The sequence below is a fragment of the Trachurus trachurus genome, assembly GCF_905171665.1.
Source record: "Trachurus trachurus genome assembly, chromosome: 14".
In the NCBI taxonomy this organism is placed as follows: domain Eukaryota; kingdom Metazoa; phylum Chordata; class Actinopteri; order Carangiformes; family Carangidae; genus Trachurus; species Trachurus trachurus.
In genome coordinates this window covers 22798481-22818617 of record NC_139903.1, presented here as the reverse complement: position 1 = coordinate 22818617, position 20137 = coordinate 22798481, and the positions used below count along the sequence as shown (strand labels likewise).

General features: G+C 40.9%; 1 protein-coding gene across 5 annotated transcripts; it reads right to left on the bottom strand.

The window, feature by feature from the left end:
- Positions 1 to 116: 116 nt before the first annotated feature.
- usp28 (ubiquitin specific peptidase 28) lies at positions 117 to 19935 on the bottom strand. 5 transcript variants are annotated; one of them, XM_083986679.1, is made up of 26 exons: positions 19719 to 19935; positions 17586 to 17663; positions 15870 to 15996; positions 15660 to 15747; positions 14890 to 15052; positions 12012 to 12098; positions 11646 to 11783; positions 10992 to 11062; positions 10811 to 10887; positions 10585 to 10733; positions 10348 to 10475; positions 10052 to 10147; positions 9786 to 9965; positions 9370 to 9578; positions 8567 to 8637; positions 8038 to 8266; positions 7570 to 7905; positions 6688 to 6812; positions 5538 to 5816; positions 5079 to 5174; positions 4289 to 4467; positions 3814 to 3892; positions 3033 to 3112; positions 2768 to 2891; positions 1893 to 2091; positions 117 to 1739 (listed from the first exon to the last, which is right to left on the bottom strand). In XM_083986679.1, the coding sequence occupies exons 1-26, from the start codon at positions 19761 to 19763 to the stop codon at positions 1564 to 1566; spliced, it is 3609 nt and encodes a 1202-aa protein (XP_083842805.1). In that variant the 5' UTR covers positions 19764 to 19935; the 3' UTR covers positions 117 to 1563. The 5 variants fall into 5 exon arrangements, with proteins under 5 accessions (XP_083842805.1, XP_083842806.1, XP_083842808.1 ...); XM_083986680.1 differs by having other exon boundaries at positions 6688 to 6809; XM_083986682.1 differs by having other exon boundaries at positions 15660 to 15735.
- Positions 19936 to 20137: the final 202 nt, after the last annotated feature.

Genomic DNA, 20137 nt, shown 5'->3' with positions numbered 1-20137 from the left:
TGGGATGAATTCATTGTTGGATTTAATATTTTCATAGGATTGTTTGACAATAACTGATGTAAATATGAAGTTACATCAGCAATACTCTTGTGTCAAAATGAAGGCAGTCAATTAGTACACAGTATTTAAAACATTTATTGAGTATCATCACAGACTACAAGAGAAAAGGCAGTGTGAAATACAGGTACGCCATGTTTCTGGTCTGAAAACCAGCAGCTGATTTGGAGATTTTATTCATGAAACTGCTTTGAATCTGTGACACAAAAATAAGATTTCATCTGTCATTGACCCATGTCTTTCCTTTAAATGCTGCTTTACAGAAAACCCTTCAGAAAGCCAGACAAGGCACATAATGTAGCCTATATGCGAGGGGCTGTCCAACAGGGCATCGTCATGGCTGCAGATCCAGGCCATAGTTACACTGAGATCTGAGTGTGCAGCAGCTCTTTTTTTAAGGTGTACAGAAGACACTTCCATTAATATCTTTCTTCATGATTGAACTGTAGATATCTGTAGAGCTTCATCTACATGTAAAAGTCTGTTTAGGAAAAATACAAAGTACAGTAATATAAAACATATATTTAAAAAAGAAGACGCTAATAAACAGTATTTGTTACTGTGCAGTACAAATCTAGTGTTTTTTTTGTTTTTTTTAGCCCTTTTTAAAGGCTTCATCATGTGTTCACAATGCTTAGCAACACAATCAACCATCTAATCACTCCCTGCAGAGTTGAGTGAGAGTCTAAATGTTGCCAATGTAAAGTTAAAGTTAATACATCTACCAGTCAGTAAAACATGTGCATATAGAAGCTTTTTGGAGCGCCACTCAGAATCTAATGTGTCATTGTCCTGTTGATTGATTATTGTTGGATGTTTAGGAGGTCAAATTCACGAATAATTGTTTCAGTGATGGGTGCGACAGAGAAAAGAAGCTGGTTATATCTAAATAAATCTTTACAGTCCTGTCTACAGTTTTATGAAAGGATCACGGCCACTGTGCTGTAGCAACTTTTGAAGACAGGATACCTAAAGTCAAAGATGATCTGAGGCAAAAACTTTAGAACATGTAGATGTTCACTGATATCTGGTCAATAAATAAAAGTATTAAGGGTGCAGTTCTTTAAGTCATATGAGCCTCTTTTGCATAACCTGCTGCTGATCTAAGGCCATTATGACTGTTTGTATTTTTTTTAGCAGATGGGGCTTGCTGGTGATGGGCCAGCAGGGTCCTTACATGAAAGCCACAAAGAAGAAGGATGGGGATGTAATGTTTCTTGATGGGGTAATGCTGTTGTAAGGACCATGTGCTCATGTGTTGACAGCCCTGCTCATCCCCGATCTACCACTAAAGAATGCTTAAAGCTTGCTATGATAACATATCAAAAAATAATATTCATGTGCAACACCAAACCAGCAGCTAAAATGAAATACACAATGTGGCCTGCTGAAATCTACATGATGTCTCAACCACGCAGTCTCTCAAGACAGAACGACTCGCCATCAAAGTTGCTTGCAACTGTAACGGATGCTTGAATGGAGTTGTTGTGGATTTCACCGAGGAAATTACTTGACGATGACTATGGAGGTGTTGTGGATGGACTCCATGACAGCAGCCAGGCGACTGCACAGGTCGTGGGCCTGGGTGACGTGGACTTTGGGTGGGTCTTTAAGCACTACTGCCTCAGTTGAGCCGTCCAGAACCCTGGGAAGCAACTCACCCAGCTTCACCTGCAACGAGTCTAAGCATAACAGAAGAGCAGTAGAAATATAAGGTTTATTTTAGTGTATTTTAAATGGATAGATGGACACTGTTTGGAAAATTTCCAACAAGTAAAATCAAAATGACAATATTTTTGATTCAGACTAAATTGTGTTACTATGACTGATCGTACCATCCATGTCCTGTCCCAGGCAGCAGCACCAGTGGCTGCGGATGTTCTCCATGGCATCCCGGTCTTCCTGGAATAAAGCTGAGTCCCGGCTCATCAGGTGAAGGCAGGGGATCACGACCTCGTCCATGATGGCGATGCCCTCTTCCACCTTGCTCTCCTCACCACTGCAGAAGAGCCGTGATGCACTTTCATTCAAGGCCTGCACAATGGAGGAGGATGGAGAGAAAAGTTACAGTCAGGATTGCCCTGCTCCACTGTGCTTATAACTATGTTTAATGTACTCCACTGGTGTGTTAGAGTGTGAGTACGCTGCTTTCAGAGTCTCTCACTGCTCTAAATAGGATTTTGATGCATGCACATTTGGCCATGGTTTTGGGACATGTGAAAAATTGAAGCCTCCAGAACTTGAACTAAGACTGAACTGAAACAGAAAAAACAGGTTCAGGTTCACTATGAGCCGTAGCTTAATAGTCACTGTTTCAAAATTCAGCAACATCCTGAAGTGCAAAAAAACAACCAACAACTGTCTTAGTACTTTCTGTACTTCTATTTTGTAAATTCGAATGACTGTAGGAGTGCTACTTGTTTAGTGGCAGTAGTTAAATATGGGAACATTTTGTTCTGGAGAAAGATATTTCAGCAACTCTAGACTAGATGTCTTTAAATGTCTGAAAAACATTTCTCAGAACAGGATTACCATGATTCTGGTGAACCCTGAAATTTCCCCTTGTGCATGCCAAGACATCTACTTAAGAAATATCAAAACCTAGGGGAAGACTGTTGTGAAATTGTTATTCTAACCTTAGTGCTGTTTATCATGCTTCACAATAGTCTACTTTGGTTCCACACAGTGACTGCAGAGCTGCCCTACTCACGGTGAGGCATTTCCTCCTGTAAACCGCAATAAGAGACTTATCCATGCCACGTTTCTCTCCGTTCTTCAGCAGAGTGGTGTTGGTCTCGTACGCGTGGGCCAGGTAGTTCAGTGCCTCCCGCATCCTGCGGCAAACACACCAGGCAACAGTGTAAATCTTGAGACAGATCAGTGGTGTGGCAGAGTTTTGATGGGGATGAGCATGAATGAGCACAAACAAGCAGATCTGACACATGGTGGTTCAGTGGTGAATATTTAACACCTACTTTCCATGTTGGTAGTGCTCCAGCCCAGTCAGCAGGTACACAAACACTGTCCTGAACATCCTGTAGTCATCATGCCACTGCTGTGAAGGGCACACAGAACAAATAACAATTTATCTGGCAAATGTATTTATTTATCAGTTGTAATGGTTTTTGTTTCAGTTGGTAAATGCTATGAAGAGACAACGCCAGAGAGTCTGGTGCCAGGTTTATAATATTTTTGTTACAACAAAGAGGTTAATTAATACTCCAGTGTATTATTGGTCCACAGAGTCTTCAACACTAAAACTGTCTCATCAAGGTGAGTATTTGCATACGAGTTCTCATTCCAATGTGACCAAATGTCATTGAGTTGAAACACTTCCCAACCCCTCAGACTAAAATACACTTTTTACCCACACTTTGCTCAGCCAATCATGATGCTACTTAATATTTTCAATATTTCTTTTAAGTATTGCTGAAAAATATAAAAAGAAATCAGCTATTCACCCAGTTACAAATGGCTCTCCAGTGGGGATTACTTTTTATTTTTTAGTTACAGATACTTTTCTGATCATTAATGTTTCAACACAATGGCTCTGATAAATTATTATTTAACTAATGTTTTTAAGAAAAGTTAATTAATGTCTGTTTATGTTTTTGTTATTCACCTTTTTGTCACTGGCACGTTATTGAACTATTGGGCAACAAATTCCGTTCTCTACATGTGAAATCTTTTTGAAAATCAAGGGGAAAGTGTGAATATTTAGGGTTCGACTAAATTCTTCAAGGCCACAGACAGTACCAGGTATTCATCCATGTCCATGTCTTCAGGCTTGATGAGGCGCAGCTTAGATCGGGCTTCCCTCATGATGCTGATGGCCCTGCATACACACAGAGGACATAAAAAGAGACTGGGTGCTTAAACAGATTTATGCAAAAAAAAAAACATCAGTACCAAGGAGCAGATCTCCAGTTTGGACACTAGATGGTGCACTATGCATGCTGTATGCTCTGCTTTGTTACTGCTCATGCTGCTGCCATGGGTAAAGCTGTCTCTACAGCCATGTGCTGCTCACCTTACTCAATTGTTCTGCTCATTACCACATTATGCATAAACAATCCACTGACAGAAGCCTGTCAGACATTATTTTACCCCATCTCCTCATAACTTTTAGCCTGTCAACTTGTTTTAATACATTTCAAAAAAAGAGATTTCTGCTTCGTCTAAGGGTTATTTTCTACACATTATTTTGTCTTGTTTGTTTATTTGCATGTACCTCTCATCAAAGCTCAGGTTACGGTCAGTAAACTGTTCCAGAAGTGTCCTCTCAATGATGCGCTTGGGTGCCTTATTTTGGAAGAAGTAGACCAGAGCGTGTTGTAGACGGACATCTTCCTGGGGTGGAGTCTCCTCCTGGGAGAGCTCGAATAAGCGGGAGTATTCCTCATGGAAGGCCTGAAGGAGCCATGGGGAGTTTTGATATTTCAGCTTGCTTACAGACAGCATAAAGACACAACTCATTTGATTCAACCACACAAAGACAGCTATACCTCACCATGGCTTATACATGGACCAAGAATGTTACAAGTCACACATTGACAGATACATTATGCCTTTGGGCTTCAAGTATCAAGTACAAGTATCTCCTCATGTGAAGAGGGCAAATTGATTTCTTTCTACTTTTATCTGGTGGTTTGAGTATTTTCTGTGTTGTTATTAAAATGAGGGGATTATTCAGAGTCAAGAGACGAGGTCAAAACTGTGTGTTTGACTTTGACTTTCCTTTGAAAGCTGCACTCTATAGAAATTCTTATCTTCTATCTTATTTAGTGAAAGAAATATGTTATAGGTTACTGATCCTTTCATGATTGACAGTGTTAATATTTCATATACTTTAAAATACTTTAAAATGTTTTTGTGGTTGTTAAGAAAGTCTAACATTTTTTAGATGTTTTTAGATAATGGGTTAAAACACCAGAATTCAAAATTATGATTCTAATCATGCATTGATTTTGTGAAATGTAGTGTCGATGTGAGATGTGAGGACTCTCTGAAAAAGACCGTACCTTGATGAGGCCAGCCTCTGGGCCTTCCTTGTCAAAAATCTGCCGGGCCTTGGCTATGGCCAAAATGACGCCCTGCATAGCCGGTGTCAGCATCATCTGGGAAATGACACAGCAGCAAAGACGAGAAACAACAACAGTGATTACAACACCAAGTGGGTTTCAAACAGGTCAACCATTGTATAAAAAAGACAAAAACTACAAAATGGCACAAAAAAAAAGCAAGTGTCCTAAAAGCAGTGAAAGAGCTGCAGGAGGTACAAAAACAGACATCTGCAGGCTTTCACTAATCATTAATACACTGACCTTGTGGTTCAGTGATAAAGGAGAATATCCCATTTATAATACACTGTTTATCAAACAGTTGGCATGACTAAAATGTTGATATATCAGTTGATATTTAGGCTGCTAACTTTATACAGTTGGTTTTCAAGTGCAGCTATGAAGTATCCGATTACTTACCTCCTCATTGTATCCATCGGCATCAGCCCTCACCATGATCCTGCCCACGTTGGGGATTTCCACCTCCGAGACCTCGTTCTCAGTCTGTCGTTGTCGAACTGGGGCCTCCTGCTGTTGCTCCTCAACTTCCTGCTCTTCCTGCTCACGTTCAGGAGCTTCTCTGGAGACCTCGGGCTCAGCTTCAGCTTCAGAGCTGACGCTTGCCACCTCTGTGACTTCCTTATCCACTTGGAGGTCAGACGGTGCCTGGTCACCAGGCTCTGCCTCAGGGCCAGGAGTCTGACAAGAAAAGAATTAAAGGTAAGAATCACTCTGTCTTCAGTTCATCTGGTATCTATATAGGCTCATCCTGTTGTCGGTGTTTGTACCTGTCGTAGAACAAACACAGGTTTTTACATGACTTGCATAGTGTATCTGCATGTTGTAATGCACCTAACTAAATCTACACATCTAAATGCATTATAAACACATTGATGCACAGTATACAGCATGCCTTTCTATTTCAACCCCCTCTCCCAGGCTGCTTGTATCCAGTAAAAGGCCAGCCTTCTTATACATAGGCTGCAGCTCTGTGCAGTTGGAAGAGTACTTGAGAGGAATATTCACTTTCATGTACACGAGGTCTTGATATGTAAACAAGACATAAGTGGTAAGGAAGTAGTTTACCTTAGTTTACCAGTAGTTATTACCTTCACAAAGTTACAAGTGTATTCAATGCCATATAATGAACAAATCTATAATGAATCCTCCATGTATGAAGCTTATAAACTGTTTTGTTGACATTGTACTAGAGCTGCTGATTAAACTCCAAGGCCATTTTTCAAGCTGTAGTTTGTGGTGTCATTTTATTGGACTACACTGGTATTTATAATATTGTGATAAGAAAAATTGAAAAAATAGACAATAAAAACACATTTAATGTCTCAGACGAAGCTACTGACTATCAAACAAATCAATTGATGCCAGTAATCACTCCTGACCTTTACTCAGTGTGTACATTGCTGTACAGCCAGTCCCACATTAAGCCCAGATTTCCATCACTCTGCTAAATGGGGAAAGGAGATTCTTGACCCAGATGTACACACTTTATATTTGTGGCCTAGAATCTCTGACCCATATTTAACTGATGTGGGGAGGGGGACTTGCCCACCTGACTCTGCAGCTCCTTCTCAGCTGAGGTGGAGCCCTGATTCGGCCCCACGGTGTCAGTGACGGCTGCACTGTCCTCTGGCTGGCAGCCAGGGCTCTGTGGCGGTGGCGTCGGCTCTGATTCTTCTGGGGCAAGAAAGAAAGATGAGAGGCCATGAGTGAACATGTGTGTTTGCTTTGAAAAAATACTTATATATACCTGAACCCTATTTTAACCAGGCCATCTAACACGTGCACATTGTACAACATTCTCATCAGTCTCGTGCAGCCAGTCCTCTGTTATCAAACTGATAGAGCGCTGGAGAAATTCAGTCACGAGTGTTGGCCTCACACGAACGATGGGGTGTTGACAGGTTGTTGTTACGCTTTGACCCAACACACGAGACAAGGGATTTTGAAATAAAGACATCTCATCTCTTTTTTTCTTTTTAATTAAATTTGAGGACATTTTCTTCTCATCTCTTCGAATTTTATTCCATGGAGGATCGTGGGGTTGTAGTTTCTGACTGTTATTCTAGGAGGCTTAGAAACATACAGTAAATACTGTGTACTCAATTCTTGGGTTCAAGCTGCCTTTAAATATAAAATAATAACGTATCCATTTATGATTCAAGTTAAATTGTAAAAAGTCACCAAAAAAGATAATTAATCCGGTGCTACTACTACTGCTGCTTCCCAGTTTCCCAGGATTTTGTACTCTCCAAATTGTTTGTTAAAAATCTAAGCTACTGGTTTTACATGTGTAGGCATTTGTGTACATTTATGGTGTATTTTTACGGCCATCATGTTTTTATGCCAATTTATTGGAATGACTGTCAGAAAATAAAACCGACGCTTATAAAAGGCTTTCCCCTTTCCTCTACCTCTAGTCACCACTACAGACCTTCAGGCTTCTCTCTGGGGTCAGGCTCCTGTTCCTTCTCTGTTTCTGGCTCTGGCTGTGGCTCTGAAGCAGCTCCCTGGTCCAGCTCTTCTGTGGATGGTCCTGACTGGGGAGCTGGCTCAACTGCTGTTTGCTCTGTATTGTCTGGAGCAGGATTTGGGGCCTCTACAGACACTGTAGTCTCTCCCTGTGGGGCTGCTGTCTGGCAGAACTGCTCCTCCCATTCACTGAGCTCCTGCTGGAACCAGCGGTTGTCTTCATGAACATAGCGCCTGAGGATGGGTGGCAGGGAGTCCATGCCATGTAGCACCTGGCCTGTCTCATCATCTGTATCTTCTGGGTAGGTGTGAGGTGATGTTAAAGAATAGATTTATACAAAAAAACACAACTACTTTTTATGGTAATGGACATATTTCATATTTTATAAGATCAGTTTTAGAAATGACAGCTGAAATAATTAACTGGTACCTGTAATAAGGTGTGGTAGCCTGTCATCAATGTACATCAAGCAGTAAGCACTGGCGTTTGTCATGCCGCCAAATGAGTCCCTCTCCAACTCCTCCCATGACGACTCAGTAATGCTGATATCATTGTACTTCATCCAGCGCTTGTTGGCGTGGTCATAGATGTAGGCCCAGTAATGACCTGCTGACGCCTGGCCTTCATGGACGAGCACTGCATGGAGTCTGTAGGGAACCTGAACAGAAGAGCGGGAGACAGTACTGAATACAAACTGTATAAAATAGAGTAGAAACACAATTTTGCAATCCAATAACTAAAACACAGAGAGCAGACTGGGCTGGTCTAATTTGCAGTACGATATTGATCTGATCTACTCCTATTTGAATTCTGCTCTCCTGTTTACATCAGATTATTTTCTGTTTCTCCGAGAAGATCAATAAAGTTTCATCTAATCTCGACCACTGCAATTTCTACATGAAAAGTGTGTAACTGAATTGCTCTTTGTCTGAGTGAATTAAGTCAGTGTAAGTCTTACCTGGCAGAGAATGTTGTCTGAGTACATGCCCTCGAGCTTTTGAGAGAGCCTGTCAATGCTGGCCTTTAGCTCTGACACACAAACACACCAAACAGAAACACAGAACAAAAGCAAAGGAATAAATATCGTACACCCACAGAAATGAATGCCTTTTGTATCTTTTAGTCTTTCACCTATTATTTGCACCATTATGAGAAAGTCTGGGAGAGAATTTCTCCAACTGGTATTCAAGTCAGGGGAATATGACTCAACATAACGATTCACATTTTTTGTTATCCATTGTCTGGGATGAAGATGAGTCACAGTCAGCTGAGAGACACAGAAACACTGAACTCTGTTTTAGCGCAGGTGTGCAGCAGTGCACAAGTGAAGTGGAATTTTCCTCAGGCGCACAAGAAGTTCTTTGCTGCACCAGTTATTTATATACAAGGTATTTATATACTCGGTATTTTGATGGAACAAAGGTGGGGGAAAAGCAAACAAGGGCTTGCTGTCAAGATTATTCACATTCTGCTACCATCTTGTCAATGGTTTTTGTCGCATGTAAACACAGTTGAATGTACATTTTTTATAGTAACAAATGTCTCTCCTTTGGGTCACTGTCACTGCTCTCATCAGCCATGTCAGTGAGAAACTTCTGATAAAGTCACTGTGGACCAGTTACAAACTTAGTTTACCACGTTTGTGAAAAAGAAAAGAACTGCTCTTATAAAGCAAACTTTTTTAATCTGGCTGTACTGCATATGATAACTGTGTAAAAAGCAACAATAGTGTGTAAATTGTGGGTAATTGCATGTACATACCATTTATATCATTCTCTACTTCTGTTCTCCAGCGCTGCAAGCAGGTCTTAACAAAGTGCAGCTCTTCTTCAGTGATGCTGTGTGGGGCTGGGTGTGGTGCACAGTCGATGGGGTGTCTGCACTGGGTGAAGGGCTTGTATATGGGGGTCCGCTGGCAACTTGAAACACTGGAAACCGGTTCCTCAGACGATTCTGTGTCTCCAGAAGCACTGAGGCAGCAAGAGAAATATGAAAGATAGGTTGGAAATTTGTCCATTATGTTTGTGTGTCGGAAGCCGACTGTCGTCTGTACAGAAATGGAAACAGAGGTCATAACAGGACATATACTGCTGCACCACTAAAAGTCTGTGGACAATACTTTTGTTGGGTCAGGGGCCAGTGCCTTGTACACTTTTCTGTTCCTCTGTATACCCTACCTGTTGTCTTTGGAGATGGGCTCACTGAGGGGGTGGCTTGCAGGAGTCGGTGAAGATGCAGCTAGTCTCAGGTCTTCAGTAGGAGAAACATTTGTAGGCTTTGTGGTGGCGAACTCTAACACAAACTGCAGCATGTCTGCAAGAGGATACTTGGTCGGTCCTGAGCCATAGTTTTTGTAGCTGTGAACAGAGATGTGAGATGACGAGTTCAGAACAGGTTCCTGTGAAATTCTGAAGCCAGGTCTCGACTTTAAGAAATAACCTACCACTCATACTTTTGTTGGAGGAGAGCAAGTTGCTCCTTGAGTCTTTTTACCTCCCCTCTCCTCTCATTGGTCTGCTCTATGTTTTTGTGTAGATATCTGGATACAAAGAAGTCAGACAATTGTCAATTGAGATTTATAGAAACATTTAAAGAGATATACGACATTACACATACAGTACACTCTAATAGTATATCCTATGTACTTTAGAATTATTCCTTTGTACAGTTTTTTAAATGTGTTGGATCAAAATAAAAATGAATGAACCTACACTCTCTGATTACCGATATAAAGCTCACCTGTCCATATATATGATTTGTGGGAACTCCAGCTTCTTGTGTATCTTTTCAGGACGACCGAGCTGGGTGTTGAACTCAAATCTGGACAATTCAAAGGTCAAGACTGGTGGCAATTTTTGGAACCATCTCTGCAACCAAGAGAGAACACCCATTACTTTTAACACAGCATCAGTTTGAGCAAATGCTGGATGAAAACACCAAGTAGGTAGAAATTGTACATTTTGTAAAGTGGCTCACCTCACGACCCGATGTAACACTGTGATCTGAATGCAGCGACTCAATCTCCTTCTCAACCATGGCACCTTCTAAGCATTCATCCAGGTTGTTGAAACCATTCACTTGAAGGGGGTACTGGCCGAACTGCTCGGTGTTACATAACGTCTTACCTAAAAGGAATCACATAAATGTAATTAACTGATGAGGGAATTCACACTAATTATTGATAAATATTGTAAAACCATACCTTCGTGTTTTCTTTCTGTCACAAAAGTACCATAGAAAAGCTGGACCATGGGGTTATGCTCTTTGTTTTCTGCATTACTGAAAGTAAAGTATGATGTAGTGTTTACGTAATGTAGCAAACAGAGATCCGGTGAAGAATAGTCATTCATCATCGATGTGGGTGACATCAACATATCACTTACTTTCCACTTGCAGCCAACTGAAAAGCATCCTCTAGCCAGTCAAGAAGTTTATGGGAAAACTCACTGACATCCTGAAATGAAGACAACAGGTAAAAAGGTAAGGTAAGCATGGTAACTGTAATGGTGAAGGAGTAAATACAGTCACATGAAGGTCCATTCAGAAATACTAAGATAATACTGGATAATACATTAAATCTTAATACTGGATAATACATTCAATCTTCACTGAGACCAAACAAAAATCTGTACACACTATAAAAAACAGCTTACATTAAAAAATGGATAAGTAAGTAAATAAATATGCCATGCCAGAGCTGTAGTAGCTCAACAAAAGGAGGTAAGACACTTTTTATCCTCCCAAAACACAAATAAAAGCCAAGAGAAGGAAATAATTGAGGGAGTGGAAAAAAGCACAGAAAAGAGAAAGTGGGAACAATCAAAGCTAAACTGAACAGAATCAGTGATAACTTAACCCTATTTCATTGTGGTCATTTATTTTGAAATTTCAAACACTTAAACTTGTGTATACCAGAGTGGTGAAATGTCCAACAGATGAGAACAAGGTGGCTCTGGCTGGTCCTACCTCTGAGCAAGAATAAGTGAACTTTGAGTTAAGGTGAAGACAATAACTGTGTGTGTTTGTGAGTATTATACCTGTTGGGCCTCACTGGTCCTGAAGGCATCTCGCAGTAACTCCACGGCAGCAGAAGGATCTACAAACCTGCGGGTGGAGCCCATCATGAGGGCAAACAGACAGCGCAGCTCCTGCATGAAAGCTATGTTCCTCTTGTCCTGTTAACAGAGACTCAGAGTCAGATCTCACACGCTGGTTAGACCTCCACATTGTGTGTACAATCAGTGAATTTCACCTCTCTTCTGTGTGGTTATGATTTCGACATTGAGAAAACATAACCTGTACGAAAAACAAACTGGCAAACATAAGTCTTTCTGCTGGAATTGGCAAGTGCAACCCACTGTTGTGTGAAGAAACCTTGTTGCTGGTGACAGTTGTTTACTCACTGAGTGGCTCTTACACTTCTCCAGTATTCGCTCAGACAGGTGGTAGTTGAGAACCAGCCTCCTGAACACAGGTAGATGAAACAGTGACTGCAACAAGAAAACACAACAAGGAGCATTAATTGAGCCAACCAGTCAAGGTCAGACAAGCTGCCATGTACAGTACTGCAGTGGTGCTCTAATATGGAAAGATCATGGAGGAAAAATGGACAGATGCAAAAAATGTTACTTGATCAACATAAAATGCTGTCCCACCTGAATATTTAGCTAGTATGACAGCAAGCGCAAGGCAGGAAATAGCATGCAAGTATGCAATAGCAAGCCAGTCCCCCCTCTCTGATATCTGTCCTGAAGAGCCTTATCATTTAAAATGCCATAGTTGAATTGGATTGAAATCAAGACTAAGTGAAAAGGGTGGGATCACTTCAGGACCAGAAATTATTATGTCTGTCTCACCCATTTTTAGTGACAAGGATGGAGCAGACATCCGTCTACATCTAATATACTATAAAGAAGATGAGAAAATCTTATTAAAATGAAGATTGGTTGTAAAAATAGTAAGGTTGGAGGATTTTCCATTATTTTCAATATAATAAGAGTAGTTGATATTGCAGATGTAGGCCTTCTGGCATCTCAACAATGGTACTTTCCACATTATTAAAGTAATCTCTGTGAGTTACTAAGTCATCTGACTGACATTCAAAATTGGCTCAAATGATAAAAACACAATGGTTCATTTAGTCTTTTTGGAAATAACTTTTGCTATGACCCTTGGATTTCAATATTGGAATTGTGACTTCTGCTTCAGTGTATCCAAATGAAACATCTTTTATTTTACTTTACAAATAATACCAAAAATACAATGCCCTGTAATGTGATACTTTGTGAAGACAAACTAAATGCATTAATACCAGTTAGTTCGTCTTATGTGTCATGTGTGGTGGCCAATGCTTCGGAGCACTTATGAATATCTTGATATATATTTCCCTTTGAGTTGGAAATTCAATTACGGCTTATCTCAGCTTTACTGTAATTTATACCACAATGGATAATAGAGGGATAATGAACTGACAATTGAATCATGTGGTCACTCAGCCTCAGTCCGATAACATAATTACTTTTTTTAGGGGAAGCGGCTTTATCAAGAGTTGGGCTCTGTTGAATCTACAATAGGAAATTCAGTGGTAACAAACAGTATTGACACCAGTGAATAACAAAACAAAAGAACTATCATCCGAGCGCCATTTGTATTCAAACAACACTGCCTCATTTGCTCATTTCTATTTCCAGATAATAACCTCTGTCCTTTGGGGTTTGACTTTTAAATCGATGTAGAGGCATCTCAGCTCAACAGAGACAAACAATCACTGTCTCTTTGCTGTCCGTTCCAGGCTGAGACCAGGAAGTCGGCCGCTCGCTCCATCATCAGATCACTCGCTATTTAATCATCCACACAGCCTGTGCATCTCAATGAGGGCTCCAGTTTCCACCGAGCCACCTGATAGGCCTGACTAAATTCAGTCGGGAATGGACTTGTAATAGAATTAAAAGCTAAGAGAAATAGAGTATGTTCCCATTGAGCAGGAAGATGCCCACACATTTTTGTTTTTGTTGCTCCTGTTTAACTCTATTAGCATGGTACACAGCTGATGAAAGGGTGAGATTCAGAGTCAGATCTTTTTCAAGTCCCAGTGTTCCTGCTGCCACTTCAAAAGCACAGCAGGGACTGCATTCATAGGGAATTTACTTTTGAGGTCATCAGGTCACAGAAAAACACACAAGATCATGAAAATATATTAACTGAGCGTGTGCTAATTTTACAGTGGTGAAAAAAAAATTAGAACTAGGTTATAGTGATTGGTGAGAGCCATGATGAGGTTTGACACCTCTGAGGGACTAAAGTTAGAAATCTGGGAGAGCAAACAAGAATATAAACGTTTGTTGAGCCAAGTGAGAGCGCTATTTAAGTCTGTTAGAACAGGTGGACCCTAGAAGTAGCATAGTGCCCTTTACTTAATTGCTAGGTGTGCACAGTAGTCACTGTATTATGAATTGTGTACTTCTGAATATAGTTCCTTGACTCAAGAGTCATATGTCCAGGGGTAGACCACCCCGCACTGCAGGACTACAATATTTGAAAGCAAACAAACAAACAACCATGTCGAAACACACAAAATTAAATGTTTACAACTTCATGGACAGTAAGCTCTGTAAGCTCTTGCTCTGGAAGTAAACATGTAATGTAATCGACATTCAAACAAGCAGCCAGTTTCCTTAGCCAGAGACATGATGCCAAATTCTTGTCCACAAACAGATTTCTATTCCAGTCACTGGGCAGGTTAAGAGCGACACATTGTGATATAAAATACATTTACCATCCAAAGCAATCTATTCTGTTTTGTGGTGCAGTCATTTTCTATATAACATTTAAGTGACAGCTTGAAAGTTACTAACACTACAGCTTATTTTTAAACATACACTCTAAATTCACAATCTCTCTTGCCTGTGGATATCCCTACAACCCCCACATAGGTTCTTTTTGGCAGGAATGTTAATTAACCTTTTCATACTTGCATAATAAACCCAGTTTACCTAACTCAATTGGCTCACACTCACCACTGTATGCACACATTTCAACAACTGCATGTGAGAAGCGAGACCAACATATTCATTTCAGACAGCTCCCAAAATACACTATGTGTCTGTTGTTTTTGTCTGCACCACAATAGTTATAAAAGTCCCCATTTTAGTTAGTTGTTACAGTATTTATAGTGTGGAAAAGGGCGCTGTGGATATCTTAGTTGACAAACACTACCGATGTTGTGGAGCAACATAAACAGGTCCCTGTCTCTTTGTTGTCCCCAGTCAGGCTGATTCTCACCTGTATGACAGCACTGAACCAGCAGGTGTTTCCCACATTGCGAATGCCCACAGGCCAGTCGTCCTGACGGATCCAGTCTGCAGGGCTGCACATCTCATTCTGGGCTTCGTTTCTTTTCCTCTTCATTCTTGCTGCATTCTCCTCTGCGCTGGCCTCCAGAGCCCTGCAGAACATCAAATTAGCCATTTGTAGACACTGATTTGACAACTATAAAACACGTTGACTTACTTAGATTCCCTGTCCTCTGTCGAGGCTGCATAATAAAACATTTGAGTTCAGAAACCCTAAAGGCTCCTGGGAAAACGCTAACTCTGTTTCAAGACAAGGGCAAATGGTTGATGTTCTAACATGAGTGGGACAACATGTTGATGTTACTAAGCAGGAAGTCATCACTGTGTCCTCCATCTTAATTAAACTCATGTTATGTAGTAAGCACACCAAGTACAGCTGTGTTAATGCCATTCATTTAACAGGTATTTAGTTAGGACTTTCACCTTGAACTTCACGGATCTGTCAAGTAGATGCTGAAAAATTTCCCTGGATAACTGATAAATACCCACTCTGATAGCAACTGTTCTTTTATGTGTTTTTGTTAAGCATGGGCTGTGAGTTGTTGGCAGTGACCTATGTTTTGTCTACTGCGTATTATACGAATAAGTGTCCTGGTTTATAATCAAGGCCACAAGTCCACATTCACCGTTTTCATTTCCATATCATAGTTGTAAGCAGTGAATTTAAAAACCCAACCAGAGTCACAGAGTTTCTTGTACCTATGGAACTCTCTCTCCTCCTCCTGGGCATTGTGGGACTCCTGCAGGCTGAGCTCTATGGCCGTCTGCAGTTCATCTTTACGAATCCCTGACAAGAGGGATCACACAGTTAGTTAACTGACAGTCAGTGTAATTTCATATAGTCTTCAATATTTGTCGCTAAACTGACTACTTTCAGAAAGTTGTTGCTGTTGGTTTCATCCCCAGTACCTGTGCCTTTCTGGCCCTCCCAGGCCTCCTCAGAGCTCCCCGCCTCCTGTGGTTCTCCAGGATCCTGAACCTCTGCGGGCTGCGTTGTTAGCAGTCCAACAGCATGGCCAATGTCCCCCTGACTGGCCTTAAGCAGAAAAGACAAGGAAATGATGAGGCCAGATAGGCAACGTTTACCCCTCCCAAACCTGTGAGCTCCTGCTGCCTCTCTGTCTGGCCCTGGTACACCAACAGGTCGGATGATGTCTGCACCACAGTCAGCCAGTCTGTTTATTGCACTGTTTGTCAGTTATCACTTTTATGAGGTCCTATTAACAGGCTCCTAGGGATTTTTTCAATTGCAGTTCTGTTTGAAAACATAAGCAGTGTACTGGGGTGGAAATTTGGCACCCTAGGGGAGCTTTGAACGTAATCAAAGAGTTGACATTAATTACACTACAAGTGTGGCTCTAGCAATGGATTGCCGTGGCATTAGACATTCATTTTCTCCGCAGGATAAATTGTTTGTTTTTTTTAAAAGCACCTCTACACCCTTAAATGCTCATAACATCATAATCCGTACAGATATAAGTATACTTCAGGTCACCAACAAACCACCCTCTGTCTAGATCTGATTTTAAGCTTTCTTCACAAGTCTCACAAGGTCTCTTGTGTGGATGAAGGTCTCTAAGGTATTTTATTTCTTAATCAATATTTTGAAAGTAAATATTCACATGAGATGTTTTTAATAATTTCAATGACTTTATTGCTGTTGGCAGCAACATAAATAAATAAAATGAGTTACGTGTAGCGTGTAAGTGTACAATAAAATAAAAAAACATTGTTCTTGTGAAACAGTCTCACTTGCAATAGATTCATCAGCAAAATGAAGCCTGGCTTCACATGACAGTCTAAAACATCTTTAAATCAGCCCCAGGTGTTTTACAGCAAGTGAGAATCCCAGTTTACCCCAGTCTGAACCACTTCAGTTCAGTGCACCAAAATATTCAAAAGGTTTGAATACTGTAAACATTATTTCATTAAGATTACCACAGTGAAAGTCAATAAGGACAAGAGTTTTAAATTACAGACTGGTATCAAGGTTAGAACTGAGAATATAGAGCAACTGTCCCAGAATGAACCCAAAAAAAGGCTCAGGTTCACTATGTGTTGACTGGATTATTTGTACAGTAAATATGTTTAGATCTAACAAAGATGCCTTTTGAACATCTCAAAACTCTTTAATGGCAGGGCAGTTTGTTTCCTTCCTGTATTTGGAGTAGTAGGACTATAGCCTGATGCATCAGCCGCTTATTTCATTACATTTCATATAGCGTCTGAACACGAGCCATAGGGATTCGTTTGCTTCCGGGAGGCGGTTGCTTACATTTGCTTCAACTAATCGCTGCTGCTTGGTGGTCACGTGTGCTATACACCGGTTAAGCTCATAGGTTAATCTTGAGCGCTTGAGTTCAACGTCATCGCCTTCACTTACCCGTCTGTTCGCTGATTGGTCCGTCCGCTCTGGCGGACGGAGCAAACCGAAACGCATTGCTAGTTCCCTGACTACATGGTTGAGGCAAATGAAATTTGCCGGAACCAGTAGGCGGCGCTAGCCTGGCTAGTAGGACTACCCCAGAGCTGCAATAATGATACACCCTCACTTACTGACACTGTGGTGAAATATTGAATAAAGGCAGGCATCCTGTGAACTGCTGATGGTTTCTGTGGACTTACATTCAGGGCTCTGTAGAGAATCTGTGGGTCCTGGATGCCAGTGATCTCCCTCAGCTGGTTGATCAGCATTTCACTCTGCTGAGGGAAGAGATGGAGACAGGGAGAACAGCTTTAAATTCCTTCAAGCTGACATTTTCTTTATGACACATTGTTTTGGTTAGCTATGAAATGGCATTTGACTCTCATACTGTATGTGTTCACTAGTTGCATTTACAGTTAATTTCTTGTACTGCCTGTTGATTTATTATTTAATGTTTTTGAATTAGCCAATGCAACCCATGATCTTAAGAGATGAGATGATAAAAGCTGGCCTTATCCATAGCTTGTGACTCATACGGGCTGATATAACATGGTTTATATATGGGGCTGAAGGACAAATGCCCACATGCCAACCTGCTGAGGTTGGGTCAGAACAATGCAGCGTGAAAATGGTGGAAAATGCAGTGGCTTCAATAACCAGTGCTAAAGGACTAGGTGACATTTATTTGATGTCACATACTGTAGGATTAGATGAGAGGATTCATACCGAGTTCACATTTGTATATAGAATACATGAGGACCAACTGCCAAACAACCAGCAAAGGCAGGAGGTTAGGTTAAGGTTAACCCTACTGGTCCCAGCCAAGAAAATGTCTGACAGAACTCAACCATTGCAAATTGTTCTCTTGGTAAAAAATAAAACAAATGGGATAGATATATAGTGTTAACTTGTCAGCTTAAGAAGTGCTGGTACACACATGGTGGATTGTGTTGCCATTGGGCAGAGTGAGGATGTGCGTGCTCCTGTTTCCATCCCTTGTGCCAAGCTAAGTTAGCTGCTGGTGGCGTTATATTTACTGTACTGACATGAGGTATCAATCTCATTCTCAAATTATACTTCCCAAAACATTAGACTATTACATTAATGCAGTAGTTGAAGATTAGAACAAACATTTATGCATGAATTGTCATCATAATTTGACAAGTGTGCCCTTGATAAGTAAATCATTTTTGCCTCCTGTGTAAATTAAAATGCATAAATGCATAAATGCTGTGTGCGATCAGCTATGTGTCACCTCACAAAAGACAAACCAAACCCTGACTCTCACTGGTCGTCATATGTTTTGACCTAATACACATAAGAAAAGTCTGCTGAGTGAGAGGCGCTATATAAAGCTGTTAGTCCAACAGCAGGTGGACATGTCAGAGAATCTCTCTGACACACACACACAGGAAACCAAGAGCAGGCCAACCAGACTTATATGGAGTCTAGGGGCTATCTGAGACCCTCTTGGTTAGCCTCTATTTTAGGCTACTGACATGGATAGCACAGGCTTCTGTTTATCATTCCACTCACCATGCCACCAGACCTGAGTGACAAAGGCACTGGGTGTCTCTCACTCTCTCCCTTGCGCACTCTCTCTCTCTCTCACTCAAACACACACTCACTCACACACACACAAACACACACACCTCCTGTCAATACCAAACAAAAAACAGATGCAAACAAATATCACAATTTTTCAGCCCCACTGAATCCATGCTGTATGTAAACCCTAACCTTTTGTATATAACATCATTAGAAGCCTGGCTTTGTGTACTGTATGGCTGGCTGGAATAGTTAATTAGGCAGGCCTATTTGTTGTTGGATGGACACAGAGCCAATAGTGGTGATTAAATCTAAATGTTACACTGTAAAATAACATCCAGAGAGAGTGTTTTACAGCCTGTAATCTGCAGCACATTCCCTTCAGGCCTCACAAATAAATGAAATGTATAACGGATTTTGTTGCTGATAAATTTAGCTCCATACTAGGCTTACCACAGATTTAATGCTTTGGTTATTTTTAAATACAAAAAAACTGGCAAGCACTGTACTGTGTATTCAGAGAAGCTAAAAACAGTAGTGACATTTCTATTAGCCGAATTCAAAAATTAAATTCCTAAAAGAAAAAAAAAGTGTAAACTTTGTGTACACTGCTAAACTAAAACGATAATAAAGATAACTTAAAACTTCACATTCTAAGGCAGCTTTGGACTTGAGGTTAGTTAACGGTTGGGTTAGTGTTAATGTTAGTTGTTCAGGCATTCTGATGCAAACATGGCACTAGTTCATCGTTAATAACGGATCTCGCTTTTGTCCCTCGCGCTCACCGAGTTCGTTGAGTTTTCTCCATTTTCAGTTTGTTCAGTTGTCATTGCAGAACTTAAAACACCGAATTTCTTCCCGTTTTCCTCAAATGTTTTCTCAGCCCTGATTCCGAGTCAGTCCAACTCCATCTGTCAAGCGCCAGAGCGACCGGCCAGCTGCGCGCGCTCACCTGTTAAGAGACGCGCGTGCACCAGAACGATCGGCATTGACGGGCGCGCTCTCGCTCTCGCAAATGGCAGTCAGGACAGACTTCAACTATTTCAACCGTCACCCATGACTTCACTCAGAGCTTCTGTGTTGTGATCGCCCCACAGCAGCACAGAAGCTCAGAGTGAAGTCATCACCTTACTGATTCATAACTGTCACACAAATAATGATATAAATAAATAAATAAATAAATGCACAAAGTTAACTTGATATT